Source organism: Chiloscyllium plagiosum, unplaced genomic scaffold (genome assembly GCF_037043375.1).
Source record: "Chiloscyllium plagiosum isolate Xiang-an unplaced genomic scaffold, Cpla_swu_hap1 HiC_scaffold_50, whole genome shotgun sequence".
Classification (NCBI taxonomy): domain Eukaryota; kingdom Metazoa; phylum Chordata; class Chondrichthyes; order Orectolobiformes; family Hemiscylliidae; genus Chiloscyllium; species Chiloscyllium plagiosum.
In genome coordinates, this window is record NW_028270188.1 from 47,768,096 (window position 1) to 47,782,431 (window position 14,336).

A 14,336-nucleotide genomic window follows, 5' to 3' on the forward strand; every position below is an offset into this window, starting at 1 on the left:
TTCTCTGTAACCTTTCATTTATTGTCACTTATTTGAACAGCGAGTCTGTCTGTGGCCTGGGAATTATGTACCTGAGCCACTCGCCCATTCTCCTGGTCTCAGTCTGTGCTACATGTCCTTCCCGTGGTATTAATTGAATGAGTAAGATGTATGGAGGCTGAACTGTCTGTCCAATGTAACTGGAGGCATCAAACCCACAGATTGTGACTACGCATTCCCATGAGCACCCATTCCCAAACTCCCCATCCCCACGCAGCCCCACCACAGCAAGATCCCCGTCTATGGTTCACCCCGCCACCAACCCCAATCCTAACTGTACCCCTCCCCGACACGGGATCCATCCTTCCAACCTGCACGTCGATAGGGGAGCATTATAATTACACAAAAGAACAATTGGAGCCACCCCAACACAGCAGATAGCAAGGAGACACGTTGTCAGAAAGCTGGACACCAGGTTGGGGGGAAGTTGAGCAATTGGCATATGAGGTTGGGGTTAGCAATCCACGATTCCGTCAGTGAATGGGTCTGAAAGCCAGCAGTGGCGGGTCATCCACCATCACAATAAATCCGTAAAATAATTTAAGGTCCTCTTCGAATTTCGTGACAATCTGGAACTTCCTTAAAATCTGGAGAGGTGAGAAAGGAAAAATGGAATAGAAAATGGGTCAGGCAGCGGCACATTGGTGAAAGTGAATTCTAACTGTGGATGAGTACGGGAAGGAAGATGGGAGGATGGAGGGACGAGCTGATCTGTGCTGACAAGGTAGTGAGCTGGAAGTATCCCAGTTTTACAACCCACTAACTGTCGCTGACAAACCGAACTAAACTGGTGGAAGCGAGCAACTTGGAGCATGAGGGCCACCATAACAAATGTCCAGGGAGAGGCCTGGTGGTGGGGTGGTGGGGTGGTGGGGCACTGGGGGAAACCAGATACTGACTTGTCACCTGAAATTTGGTAAAAGACAGGGAGAGAGACTGTATTGCACTGGGCAGCAGGCTGACTGTCGTTTAGATTTGGGACAGAGACAGAGACAGTCCCACACCAGGCAGCAGGCGGACTGTCATTTAGATTTGGGACAGAGACAGAGACAGTCCCACACCAGGCAGCAGGCGGACTGTCGTTTAGGTTTGGGACAGAGACAGAGACAGTCCCACACCGGGCTGCAGACTGACTGTCGTTTAGATTTGGGACAGAGACAGTCCCACACCAGGCAGCAGACTGACTGTCGTTTAGATTTGGGACAGAGACAGTCCCACACCAGGCAGCAGACTGACTGTCATTTAGATTTGGGACAGAGACAGTCCCACACGGGGCAGCAGACTGACTGTCGTTTAGATTTGGGACAGAGACAGAGACAGTCCCACACCAGGCAGCAGACTGACTGTCGTTTAGATTTGGGACAGAGACAGTCCCACACCAGGCAGCAGACTGACTGTCATTTAGATTTGGGACAGAGACAGAGACAGTCCCACACCAGGCAGCAGACTGACTGTCATTTAGATTTGGGACAGAGACAGTCCCACACCGGGCAGCAGACTGACTGTCATTTAGATTTGGGACAGAGACAGAGACAGTCCCACACCAGGCAGCAGACTGACTGTCGTTTAGATTTGGGACAGAGACAGAGACAGTCCCACACCGGGCAGCAGACTGACTGTCGTTTACATTTGGGACAGAGACAGTCCCACACCAGGCAGCAGGCTGACTGTCGTTTAGATTTGGGACAGAGACAGTCCCACACCAGGCAGCAGGCTGACTGTCGTTTAGATTTGGGACAGAGACAGTACCCACACCAGGCAGCAGACTGACTGTCGTTTAGATTTGGGACAGAGACAGAGACAGTCCCACACCGGGCAGCAGGCGGACTGTCATTTAGATTTGGGACAGAGACAGAGACAGTCCCACACCGGGCAGCAGACTGACTGTCGTTTACATTTGGGACAGAGACAGTCCCACACCAGGCAGCAGGCTGACTGTCGTTTAGATTTGGGACAGAGACAGTCCCACACCAGGCAGCAGGCTGACTGTCGTTTAGATTTGGGACAGAGACAGTACCCACACCAGGCAGCAGACTGACTGTCGTTTAGATTTGGGACAGAGACAGAGACAGTCCCACACCGGGCAGCAGGCGGACTGTCATTTAGATTTGGGACAGAGACAGAGACAGTCCCACACCGGGCAGCAGGCTGACTGTCGTTTAGATTTGGGACAGAGACAGAGACAGTCCCACACCAGGCAGCAGGCTGACTGTCGTTTAGATTTGGGACAGAGACAGAGACAGTCCCACACCAGGCAGCAGACTGACTGTCGTTTAGATTTGGGACAGAGACAGAGACAGTCCCACACCAGGCAGCAGGCTGACTGTCGTTAAGATTTGGGACAGAGACAGAGACAGTCCCACACCAGGCAGCAGGCTGACTGCCGTTTAGATTTGGGACAGAGACAGAGACAGTCCCGCACCAGGCAGCAGGCTGACTGTCGTTTAGATTTGGGACAGAGACAGTCCCACACCAGACAGCAGACTGACTGTCGTTTAGATTTGGGACAGAGACAGAGACAGTCCCACACCGGGCAGCAGACTGACTGTCGTTTAGATTTGGGACAGAGACAGAGACAGTCCCACACCGGGCAGCAGACTGACTGTCATTTAGATTTGGGACAGAGACAGTCCCACACTGGGCAGCAGACTGACTGTCATTTAGATTTGGGACAGAGACAGTCCCACACTGGGCAGCAGACTGACTGTCGTTTAGATTTGGGACAGAGACAGAGACAGTCCCACACTGGGCAGCAGACTGACTGTCGTTTAGATTTGGGACAGAGACAGAGACAGTCCCACACTGGGCAGCAGACTGACTGTCGTTTAGATTTGGGACAGAGACAGAGACAGTCCCACACCGGGCAGCAGGCTGACTGTCGTTTAGATTTGGGACAGAGACAGAGACAGTCCCACACTGGGCAGCAGACTGACTGTCGTTTAGATTTGGGACAGAGACAGAGACAGTCCCACACCGGGCAGCAGGCTGACTGTCGTTTAGATTTGGGACAGAGACAGAGACAGTCCCACACTGGGCAGCAGACTGACTGTCATTTAGATTTGGGACAGAGACAGTCCCACACTGGGCAGCAGACTGACTGTCGTTTAGATTTGGGACAGAGACAGAGACAGTCCCACACTGGGCAGCAGACTGACTGTCGTTTAGATTTGGGACAGAGACAGAGACAGTCCCACACCGGGCAGCAGGCTGACTGTCGTTTTGATTTGGGACAGAGACAGAGACAGAGACAGTCCCACACCAGGCAGCAGACTGACTGTCGTTTAGATTTGGGACAGAGACAGAGACAGTCCCACACTGGGCAGCAGACTGACTGTCATTTAGATTTGGGACAGAGACAGAGACAGTCCCACACCAGGCAGCAGACTGACTGTCATTTAGATTTGGGACAGAGACAGAGACAGTCCCACACCGGGCAGCAGACTGACTGTCGTTTAGATTTGGGACAGAGACAGAGACAGTCCCACACCGGGCAGCAGACTGACTGTCATTTAGATTTGGGACAGAGACAGTCCCACACTGGGCAGCAGACTGACTGTCATTTAGATTTGGGACAGAGACAGAGACAGTCCCACACCGGGCAGCAGGCTGACTGTCGTTTAGATTTGGGACAGAGACAGAGACAGTCCCACACCGGGCAGCAGGCTGACTGTCGTTTAGATTTGAGACAGAGACAGAGACAGTCCCACACCGGGCAGCAGACTGACTGTCATTTAGATTTGGGACAGAGACAGAGACAGTCCCACACCAGGCAGCAGACTGACTGTCGTTTAGATTTGGGACAGAGACAGAGACAGTCCCACACCGGGCAGCAGACTGACTGTCATTTAGATTTGGGACAGAGCCAGTCCCACACTGCGCAGCAGACTGACTGTCGTTTAGATTTGGGACAGAGACAGAGACAGTCCTACACTGGGCAGCAGACTGACTGTCGTTTAGATTTGGGACAGAGACAGAGACAGTCCCACACCAGGCAGCAGGCTGACTGTCGTTTAGATTTGGGACAGAGACAGAGACAGAGACAGTCCCACACCAGGCAGCAGACTGACTGTCGTTTAGATTTGGGACAGAGACAGAGACAGTCCCACACCAGGCAGCAGACTGACTGTCATTTAGATTTGGGACAGAGACAGTCCCACACCGGGCAGCAGACTGACTGTCGTTTAGATTTGGGACAGAGACAGAGACAGTCCCACACCGGGCAGCAGACTGACTGTCGTTTAGATTTGGGACAGAGACAGAGACAGTCCCACACCAGGCAGCAGACTGACTGTCGTTTAGATTTGGGACAGAGACAGAGACAGTCCCACACCGGGCAGCAGACTGACTGTCATTTAGATTTGGGACAGAGACAGAGACAGTCCCACACTGGGCAGCAGACTGACTGTCATTTAGATTTGGGACAGAGACAGTCCCACACCGGGCAGCAGACTGACTGTCATTTAGATTTGGGACAGAGACAGAGACAGTCCCACACCGGGCTGCAGGCTGACTGTCGTTTAGATTTGGGACAGAGACAGTCCCACACCGGGCAGCAGGCTGACTGTCGTTTAGATTTGGGACAGAGACAGAGACAGTCCCACACCGGGCAGCAGACTGACTGTCGTTTAGATTTGGGACAGAGACAGAGACAGTCCCACACCGTGCAGCAGACTGACTGTCGTTTAGATTTGGGACAGAGACAGTCCCACACCGGGCAGCAGGCTGACTGTCATTTAGATTTGGGACAGAGACAGTCCCACACTGGGCAGCAGACTGACTGTCATTTAGATTTGGGACAGAGACAGAGACAGTCCCACACCAGACAGCAGGCTGACTGTCGTTTAGATTTGGGACAGAGACAGAGACAGTCCCACACCGGGCAGCAGACTGACTGTCGTTTAGATTTGGGACAGAGACAGAGACAGTCCCACACCAGGCAGCAGGCTGACTGTCGTTTAGATTTGGGACAGAGACAGAGACAGTCCCACACCAGACAGCAGGCTGACTGTCATTTAGATTTGGGACAGAGACAGAGACAGTCCCACACCAGGCAGCAGGCTGACTCTCGTTTAGATTTGGGACAGAGACAGAGACAGTCCCACACCGAGCAGCAGACTGACTGTCGTTTAGATTTGGGACAGAGACAGAGACAGTCCCACACCGGGCAGCAGACTGACTGTCGTTTAGATTTGGGACAGAGACAGAGACAGTCCCACACCAGACAGCAGGCTGACTGTCGTTTAGATTTGGGACAGAGACAGAGACAGTCCCACACCGGGCAGCAGACTGACTGTCGTTTAGATTTGGGACAGAGACAGAGACAGTCCCACACCAGGCAGCAGGCTGACTGTCGTTTAGATTTGGGACAGAGACAGAGACAGTCCCACACCAGACAGCAGGCTGACTGTCATTTAGATTTGGGACAGAGACTGAGACAGTCCCACACCAGGCAGCAGGCTGACTGTCGTTTAGATTTGGGACAGAGACAGAGACAGTCCCACACCGGGCAGCAGACTGACTGTCGTTTAGATTTGGGACAGAGACAGTGACAGAGTGTAACTGACCGAAAGGACAGAATTTAAAGGCTGCACTTGTCAGGTAAACCCAGCCCCATCTCCTGCTGGATTAATCTCTGGAGATAGAGTGAAGTGTATCTGCCTACTCAGGCCGCAGGCCTGTTCCTGCCTCATACTCACGTGGATTAGAAAGATTCCGATTTCTGTTTCCGCCACCCTGCGTCCAATGCATTGTCTCACCCCAAAGCCAAAGTTCACAGCCTGGAAATAGTTTCTGTCACTGGTTAGCCACCGTGCTGGGTTATATTTCTCAGGCTGTGGAAAAATCTCAGGACTCCTGCCCATGGTATAAAGTCCCGCTGTCACCATGGTCTGTGAAGAGAGAGAGAGAGAAAATGAGAGGGAGCTCCAGTTAGACCTGATGGAAATCCCATCACGTAAGCTGGACAGCACAGGAGGAGAAACATCTCCCCAAAACCTTCACCTCCCCAGCACCATTCCAAAGTACCTACTTAGAGATTTATTAAACTGAGCACACTCACAAACTGGAATGTATGAAAAACAGCACAATGTATGTGCACAGAAAGATCCCACAAACAATGCAAAGCTAAGCAGATATCTTTATTTAAAATGTTAGCAAGATACAAACTCACTCAGAAAGTTGGGAAGAACTCGCTTGTTCTTCTTAGAAACAGTGGCCAAGGCATCCTTTATATACCTGGGAGGGTCCAAAGTCCCAACATTCCCTCCAACAGTGTCCGCTCCCGCAGCCTTGACCCTCTGACAGTGCCCACTCCCTCAGCACTGACCCTCCGACAATGTGGCACTCCCTCAGCACTGACCCTCCGACAGTGCAGCATTCCCTCAGCGCTGACCCTCCGACAGTACGGCACTCCCTCAGCACTGGCCCTCCGACAGTACGGCACTCCCTCAGCACTGACCCTCCGACAGTGCGACACTCCCTCAGCACTGACCCTCCGACAGTGTGGCACTCCCTCAGCACTGACCCTCCGACAGTGCAGCATTCCCTCAGCGCTGACCCTCCGACAGTACGGCACTCCCTCAGCGCTGGCCCTCCGACAGTGCCCTCTCCCTCAGCACTGACCCTCCGACAGTGCGACACTCCCTCAGCACTGACCCTCCGACAGTGCCCACTCCCTCAGCACTGACCCTCCGACAGTGCGACACTCCCTCAGCACTGACCCTCCGACAGTGTGGCACTCCCTCAGCACTGACCCTCCGACAGTGCGACACACCTCCCTCAGCACTGACCCTCCGACAGTGTGGCACTCCCTCAGCACTGACCCTCCGACAGTGCGACACTCCCTCAGCACTGACCCTCCGACAGTGTGGCACTCCCTCAGCACTGACCCTCCGACAGTGCCCGCTCCCTCAGCGCTGACCCTCCGACAATGCCCGCTCCCTCAGCGCTGACCCTCCGACAGTGCGACACTCCCTCAGCACTGACCCTCCGACAGTGTGGCACTCCCTCAGCACTGCCCCTCTGACAATGCGACACTCCCTCAGCACTGACTCTCCGACAGTGTGGCACTCCCTCAGCACTGACCCTCCGACAGTGCGACACTCCCTCAGCACTGACCCTCCGACAGTGCGACACTCCCTCAGCACTGACCCTCCGACAGTGTGGCACTCCCTCAGCACTGACCCTCCGACAGTGCCCGCTCCCTCAGCGCTGACTCTCCGACAGGGCCCGCTCCCTCAGCGCTGACCCTCCGACAGTGCCCACTCCCTCAGCGCTGACCCTCCGACAGTACCTGCTCCCTCAGCACTGACCCTCTGACAATGCGGCGCTCCCTCAGCGCTGACCCTCCGACAGTGCCCACTCCCTCAACGTTGAGCCTCCAACGGTGCCTGCACCCTCTGCCGTGAATGTCTGACAGTACCTGCTCTCTCAGCACTGACTCTCCAACAGAGACCAATCACTCAGCATTGACCTTCTGACAGTGCACGCTCCCTCAGCCCTGACTCTCTGACAGTGCTGCACTCCCTCCGCACTGACCCTCCGACAGTGCCCACTCCCTCAACGTTGAGCCTCCAACGGTGCCTGCTCCCTCTGCCGTGAATGTCTGACAGTACGTGCTCTCTCAGCACTTACTCTCCAACAGAGACCAATCACTCAGCATTGACCTTCTGACAGTGCCCACTCCCTCAGCACTGACCCTCGAATAGTACCCACACCCTCAGCACTGACCCTCCGACAGTGCCCACTCTCTCAGCACTGACCCTCTGACAGTGCCCACTCTCTCAGCCCTGACCCTCTGACAGTGCCCGCTCTCTCAGCACTGACCCTCCGACAGTGCGGCACTCCCTCAGCACTGACCCTCTGACAGTGCGGCACTCCCTCACCACTGACCCTCCAACAGTGCCCACTCCCTCAGTGCTGACCCTCCGACAGTGCCCGTTTCCTCAGCACTGACCCTCCGACAGTGCCCGCTCCCTCAGCGCTGACCCTCCGACAGTGCCCACTCCCTCAGCACTGACCCTCCGACAGTGCCCACTCCCTCAGCGCTGACCCTCCGACAGTACCTGCTCCCTCAGCACTGACCCTCCGACAGTGCGGCGTTCCCTCAGCACTGACCCTCCGACAGTGCCCACTCCCTCAGCGCTGACCCTCCGACAGTGCCCACTCCCTCAGCACTGACCCTCCGACAGTGCCCACTCCCTCAGCGCTGACCCTCCGACAGTGCCCACTCCCTCAGCGCTGACCCTCCGACAGTGCAGCACTCCCTCAGCGCTGACCCTCCGACAGTGCAGCACTCCCTCAGCGCTGACCCTCCGACAGTGCCCACTCCCTCAGCGCTGACCCTCCGACAGTACCTGCTCCCTCAGAACTGACCCTCCGACAGTGTGGTGTTCCCTCAGTGCTGACCGTCCGAAAGTTCCCAATGCGATAGTGTGGCTGCTGGCTACCTGAGAGAATGTGGGTGCAATGTAGAAAGTTGCCATTTGGCCTGTGGAATCTACACCTACTCTCCAAAATGCATTACAGCCAAAGCCACACCCCTACCCCATCCCCATAACCTGTTATGGAGCTTTTACCATGGCCAGTCCACCTCACCTTCACATCATTGGACTGTGGCAGGAAACCAGAGAACCCAGAGGAAACCCTCACAGAAACAGGGAGGGTAGAATTGAGCCCAGGTCCCTGGTATTGTGAGGCAGCAGTGCTAACCACAGAGCCACCGTGCCATGTTCCTGGTCACTTACCCCGGCTGGAATGTGGTAGTTCTGAATGACAATGTCATGAGCTGGATACCGTTGTAGAGTGACACCAATTGGGTACAGCCTGGAAAGGGGAACATGAAGAGTCGGTGGAATGAGCACATCAAATATATCAGCAATGATCCACAACCTGAACAACAGGACTCGCAGACACCGACTGGAGGAGGATTTCACATCCTCCCGTACACCTTCCCAGGCGACTACATCACAGCTTGTCTCTTTGTCAGTACTGAGTCTGCATTCACGAATACACTTCACAGTAGGGATCACTGGACAGTGACCAGGAGCAGGAACCCTGGCTGATTTCCCCCCTCTCTCTAATATAGGGGTCAGTGGGCAGTGACCGAAGCAGGAACCCTGGCTGATTCCCCCCTCTCTCTAATATAGGGGTCAGTGGGCAGTGACCAGGAGCAGGAACCCTGGCTGATTCCCCCCCCTCTCTAATATAGGGGTCAGTGGGCAGTGACTAGGAGGAGGAACCCTGGCTGATTTCCCCCTCTCTCTCTAATATAGGGGTCAGTGGGCAGTGACCAGGAGCAGGAACCCTGGCTGATTTCCCCCCCCCCCCTCTAATATAGGGGTCAGTGGACAGTGACCAGGAGCAGGAACCCTGGCTGATTTCCCCCTCTCTCTCTAATATAGGGGTCAGTGGGCAGTGACCAGGAACAGGAACCCTGGCTGATTTCCCCCCCCATCTCTAATATAGGGGTCAGTGGGCAGTGACCAGGAGCAGGAACCCTGGCTGATTTCCCCCCCCATCTCTAATATAGGGGTCAGTGGGCAGTGACCAGGAGCAGGAACCCTGGCTGATTTCCCCACTTCTCCCTCTAATATAGGGGTCAGTGGGCAGTGACCAGGAACAGGAACCCTAGCTGATTTCCCCCTCTCTCTCTAATATAGGGGTCAGTGGGCAGTGACCAGGAGCAGGAACCCTGGCTGATTTCCCCACTTCTCCCTCTAATATAGGGGTCAGTGGGCAGTGACCAGGAACAGGAACCCTAGCTGATTTCCCCCTCTCTCTCTAATATAGGGGTCAGTGGACAGTGACCAGGAGCAGGAACCCTGGCTGATTTCCCCACTTCTCCCTCTAATATAGGGGTCAGTGGGCAGTGACCAGGAACAGGAACCCTAGCTGATTTCCCCCTCTCTCTCTAATATAGGGGTCAGTGGACAGTGACCAGGAGCAGGAACCCTGGCTGATTTCCCCACTTCTCCCTCTAATATAGGGGTCAGTGGGCAGTGACCAGGAACAGGAACCCTAGCTGATTTCCCCCTCTCTCTCTAATATAGGGGTCAGTGGACAGTGACCAGGAGCAGGAGCCCTGGCTGATTTCCCCCCCCCCCACTCTCTCTCTCTAACATAGGGGTCAGTGGACAATGACCAGGAGCAGGAACCCTGGCTGATTTCCCCCCTCTCTCTAATATAGGGGTCAGTGGACAGTGACCAGGAGCAGGAGCCCTGGCTGATTTCCCCCCCCACTCTCTCTCTCTAACATAGGGGTCAGTGGACAATGACCAGGAGCAGGAACCCTGGCTGATTTCCCCCCTCTCTTTAATATAGGGGTCAGTGGGCAGTGACCAGGAGCAGGAACCCTGGCTGATTTCGCCCCCCCCCCCTCTAGTGTAGGGGTCAGTGGACTATGACCAGGAGTAGGAACCCTGGCTCATTTCACCTCCCCCATCCCATATCACTCTAATATAGGGGTCAGTGGGCAGTGACCAGGAGCAGGAACCCTGGCTGATTTCTCCCCTTCTCCCTCTAATATAGGGGTCAGTGGGCAGTGACCAGGAGCAGGAACCCTGGCTGATTTCCCCCCCCACTCTCTCTCTAATAAAGGGGTCAGTGGGCAGTGACCAGGAGCAGGAACCTTAGCTGATTCCCCCCCCCTCTCTCTCTCGAATATAGGGGTCAATGGGCAGTGACCAGGAGCAGGAACCCTGGCTGATTTCCCCCTCTCTCTCTAATATAGGGGTCAGTGGACAGTGACCAGGAGCAGGAACCCTGGCTGATTTCCCCCCCACTCTCTCTCTAATAAAGGGGTCAGTGGGCAGTGACCAGGAGCAGGAACACTGGCTGATTTCCCCCTCTCTCAAATATAGGGGTCAGTGGGCAGTGACCAGGAGCAGGAACCCTAGCTGATTTCCCTCTCACTCTCTAATGTAGGGGTCAGTGGGCAGTGACCAGGAGCAGGAACCCTGACTGATTTCCCACCCCCCTCTCTCTAATAAAGGGGTCAGTGGGCAGTGACCAGGAGCAGGAACCCTAGCTGATTTCCCTCTCACTCTCTAATATAGGGGTCAGTGGGCAGTGACCAGGAGCAGGAACCCTAGCTGATTTCCCTCTCACTCTCTAATATAGGGGTCAGTGGGCAGTGACCAGGAGCAGGAACCCTGGCTGATTTCCCCCCTCTCTCTAATATAGGGGTCAGTGGACAGTGACCAGGAGCAAGAACCCTGGCTGATTTCTCCCCCCTCTCTCTCTCTAATATAGCGATCAGTGGACAGTGACCAGGAGCAGGAACCCTGGCTGATTTCCCCCCTCTCTCTAATATAGGGGTCAGTGGGCAGTGACCAGGAGCAGGAGCCCTGTCTGATTTCCCCCCCCCTCTAATGTAGGGGTCAGTGGGCAGTGACCAGGAGCAGAAACCCTGGCTGATTTCCCCCCCCCCTCTCTCTCTCTAGTATAGGGGTCAGTGGGCAGTGACCAGGAGTAGGAACCCTGGCTGATTTTCCCCCCCCCTCTCTAATATAGGGGTCAGTGGACAGTGACCAGGAGTAGAAACCCTGGTTGTTTTCCCCCCCCTCTCTCTCTAATATAGGGGTCAGTGGGCAGTGACCAGGAGTAGGAACCCTGGCTGATTTCCTCCCCACTCTCTCTCTCTAATATCGGGGTAAGTGGGCAGTGACCAGGAGCAGGAACCCTGGCTGATTTCCTCCCCCCCTCTCTCTCTAATGTAGGGGTCAGTGGGCAGTGACCAGGAGCAGAAACCCTGGCTGATTTCCCCCCCCCCTCTCTCTATCTAGTATAGGGGTCAGTGGGCAGTGACCAGGAGTAGGAACCCTGGCTGATTTCCCCCCCCCCCTCTAATATAGGGGTCAGTGGACAGTGACCAGGAGTAGAAACCCTGGCTGTTTTCCCCCCCCTCTCTCTCTAATATAGGGGTCAGTGGGCAGTGACCAGGAGTAGGAACCCTGGCTGATTTCCTCCCCACTCTCTCTCTCTAATATCGGGGTCAGTGGGCAGTGACCAGGAGCAGGAACCCTGGCTGATTTCCTCCCCCCCTCTCTCTCTAATGTAGGGGTCAGTGGGCAGTGACCAGGAGCAGGAACCCTGGCTGATTTCCTCCCCCCCTCTCTCTCTAATGTAGGGGTCAGTGGGCAGTGACCAGGAGCAGGAACCCTGGCTGATGTCTCTCACCCATCCCTCTCTCATATCGGGGCTATTGGTCAATGATTACAGAAGCCCTTACCGTAATGTTTCCTTGATTGCAGCCCGGAGCAGTGGAACAGAGCTCATTAATTTACACACATCCCCCTGAGCCTGACCGTAGGCTGTGGTCACCTCGTCACGGAGGGCAGCTTGGATAGACGGGTTCCGAGCCAACTCGAACAGGGTAAACAGGAGAGTGTGTGCTGTCTGGGTAGATGAACAGGAGTTTAGGCTGCACATAGATTCATGAAAAGATGTCCAGCATGGAAACAGACCCTTCGGTCCAACCCATCCATGCCAACCTGATATCCCAACCTAACCTAGTCCCACCTACCCGCACCCAGTCCATATCCCTCCAAACCCTTCCTATTCATATACACATCAAGTGCTTTTTAAACGTTGCAGTTGTATCAGCCACCACCACTTCCTCTGGCAGCACATTCCATACATGTACCACCCTCTGTCTGAAAACGTTGCCTATAGGTCTCTTTTATATCTTTCCCCTCTCACCCTAAACCTTTGCCCTCTAGTTCTGGACTCCCCGACCCCAGGGAAAAGACTTTGCCTATTTATCCTATTCATGCCGCTCATCATTTTGTAAACCTCTATAAGGTCACCCCTCAGCCTCCGATGCTCCAGGGAAAACAGCCCCAGCCTATTCAACTTCTCCCTATAGCTCAAATCCTCCAACCCTGGCAACATCCTTGTAAATCGTTTCCGAACTCTTTCAAGTTTCACAACATCTTTCCGATAGGAAGGAGACCATGCAATATTCCAACAGTGGCCTAACCAATGTCCTGTACAGCTGCAACATGACTTCCCAACTCCTGTACTCAATAATCTGACCAATAAAAGAAAGCATACCAAATACCTTCTTCACTATCCTATCTTCCTGCGACTCCACTTTCAAGGAGCTATGAACCTGCAGTCCACGGTCTCTCTGTTCAGCAACACTCCTTAGGACCTTACCATTAAGTGTATGAGTCCTGCTAAGATTTGCTTTCCCAAAATGCAGCACCTCGCATTTATCTGAATTAAACTCCATCTGCCATTTCTCAGCCCATTGGCCCATAGAACATAGAACAGTACAGCACAAAACATGCCCTTCAGCCCATGATGTTGTGCTGACCATTGATCCTCATGTATGCACCCTCAAATTTCTGTAACCATATGCATGTCCAGTAGTCTCTTAAATGTCCCCAATGACCCTGCTTCCACAACTGTTGCTGGCAACGCATTCCGTGCTCTCACAACTCTCTGTGTAAAGAACCCGCCTCTGACATCCCCTCTATACTTTCCTCCAACCAGCTTAAAACTATGACCCCTCGTGTTAGCCATTTCTACCCTGGGAAATAGTCTCTGGCTATCGACTATCTATGCCTCTCATTATCTTGTATACCTCAATTAGGTCCCCTCTCCTCCTCCTTTTCTCCAATGAAAAAAGTCTGAGCTCAGTCAACCTCTGTTCATAAGATAAACCCTCCAGTCCAGGCAGCATCCTGGTAAACCTCCTCTGAACCCTCTCCAAAGTATCCACATCTTTCCTATAATAGGGCGACCAGAACTGGACGCAGTATTCCAAGTGCGGTCTAACCAAAGTTTTATAGAGCTGCAACAAGATCCCACGACTCTTAAACTCAATCCCCCTGTTAATGAAAGCCAAAACACCATATGCTTTCTGAACAACCCTGTCCACTTGGGTGGCCATTTTAAGGGATCTATGTACCTGCACCCCAAGATCCCTCTGTTCCTCCACACTGCCAAGAATCCTATCCTTAATCCTGTACTCAGCTTTCAAATTCGACCTTCCAAAATGCATCACCTCGCATTTATCCAGGTTGAACTCCATCTGCCACCTCTCAGCCCATCTCTGCATCCTGTCAATGTCCCGCTGCAGCCTACAACAGCCCTCTATACTGTCAACGACACCTCCAACCTTTGTGTCACCTGCAAACTTGCTGACCCATCCTTCAATCCCCTCATCCAAGTCATTAATAAAAATTACAAACAGTAGAGGCCCAAGGACAGAGCCCTGTTGTACACCACTCACCACTGACTTCCAGGCAGAATATTTTCCTTCGACTACCACTCGCTGTCTTCTGTTGGCC

General features: G+C 53.9%; 1 protein-coding gene across 1 annotated transcript in view; it reads right to left on the bottom strand.

The window, feature by feature from the left end:
* Positions 1 to 336: 336 nt before the first annotated feature.
* LOC122545957 (cytochrome P450 11B, mitochondrial-like) overlaps positions 337 to 14,336 on the bottom strand; it is a 60,130-nt gene continuing 46,130 nt past the window's right edge. The window contains exons 6-9 of the mRNA XM_087985105.1: positions 12,269 to 12,435; positions 8,784 to 8,862; positions 5,736 to 5,927; positions 337 to 626 (exon numbers count right to left, since the gene is read on the bottom strand). Coding sequence (XP_087841231.1) covers positions 513 to 626; positions 5,736 to 5,927; positions 8,784 to 8,862; positions 12,269 to 12,435 — 552 coding nt within the window. The 3' untranslated portion in view covers positions 337 to 512. The remainder of the gene's footprint in view (positions 627 to 5,735; positions 5,928 to 8,783; positions 8,863 to 12,268; positions 12,436 to 14,336) is intronic.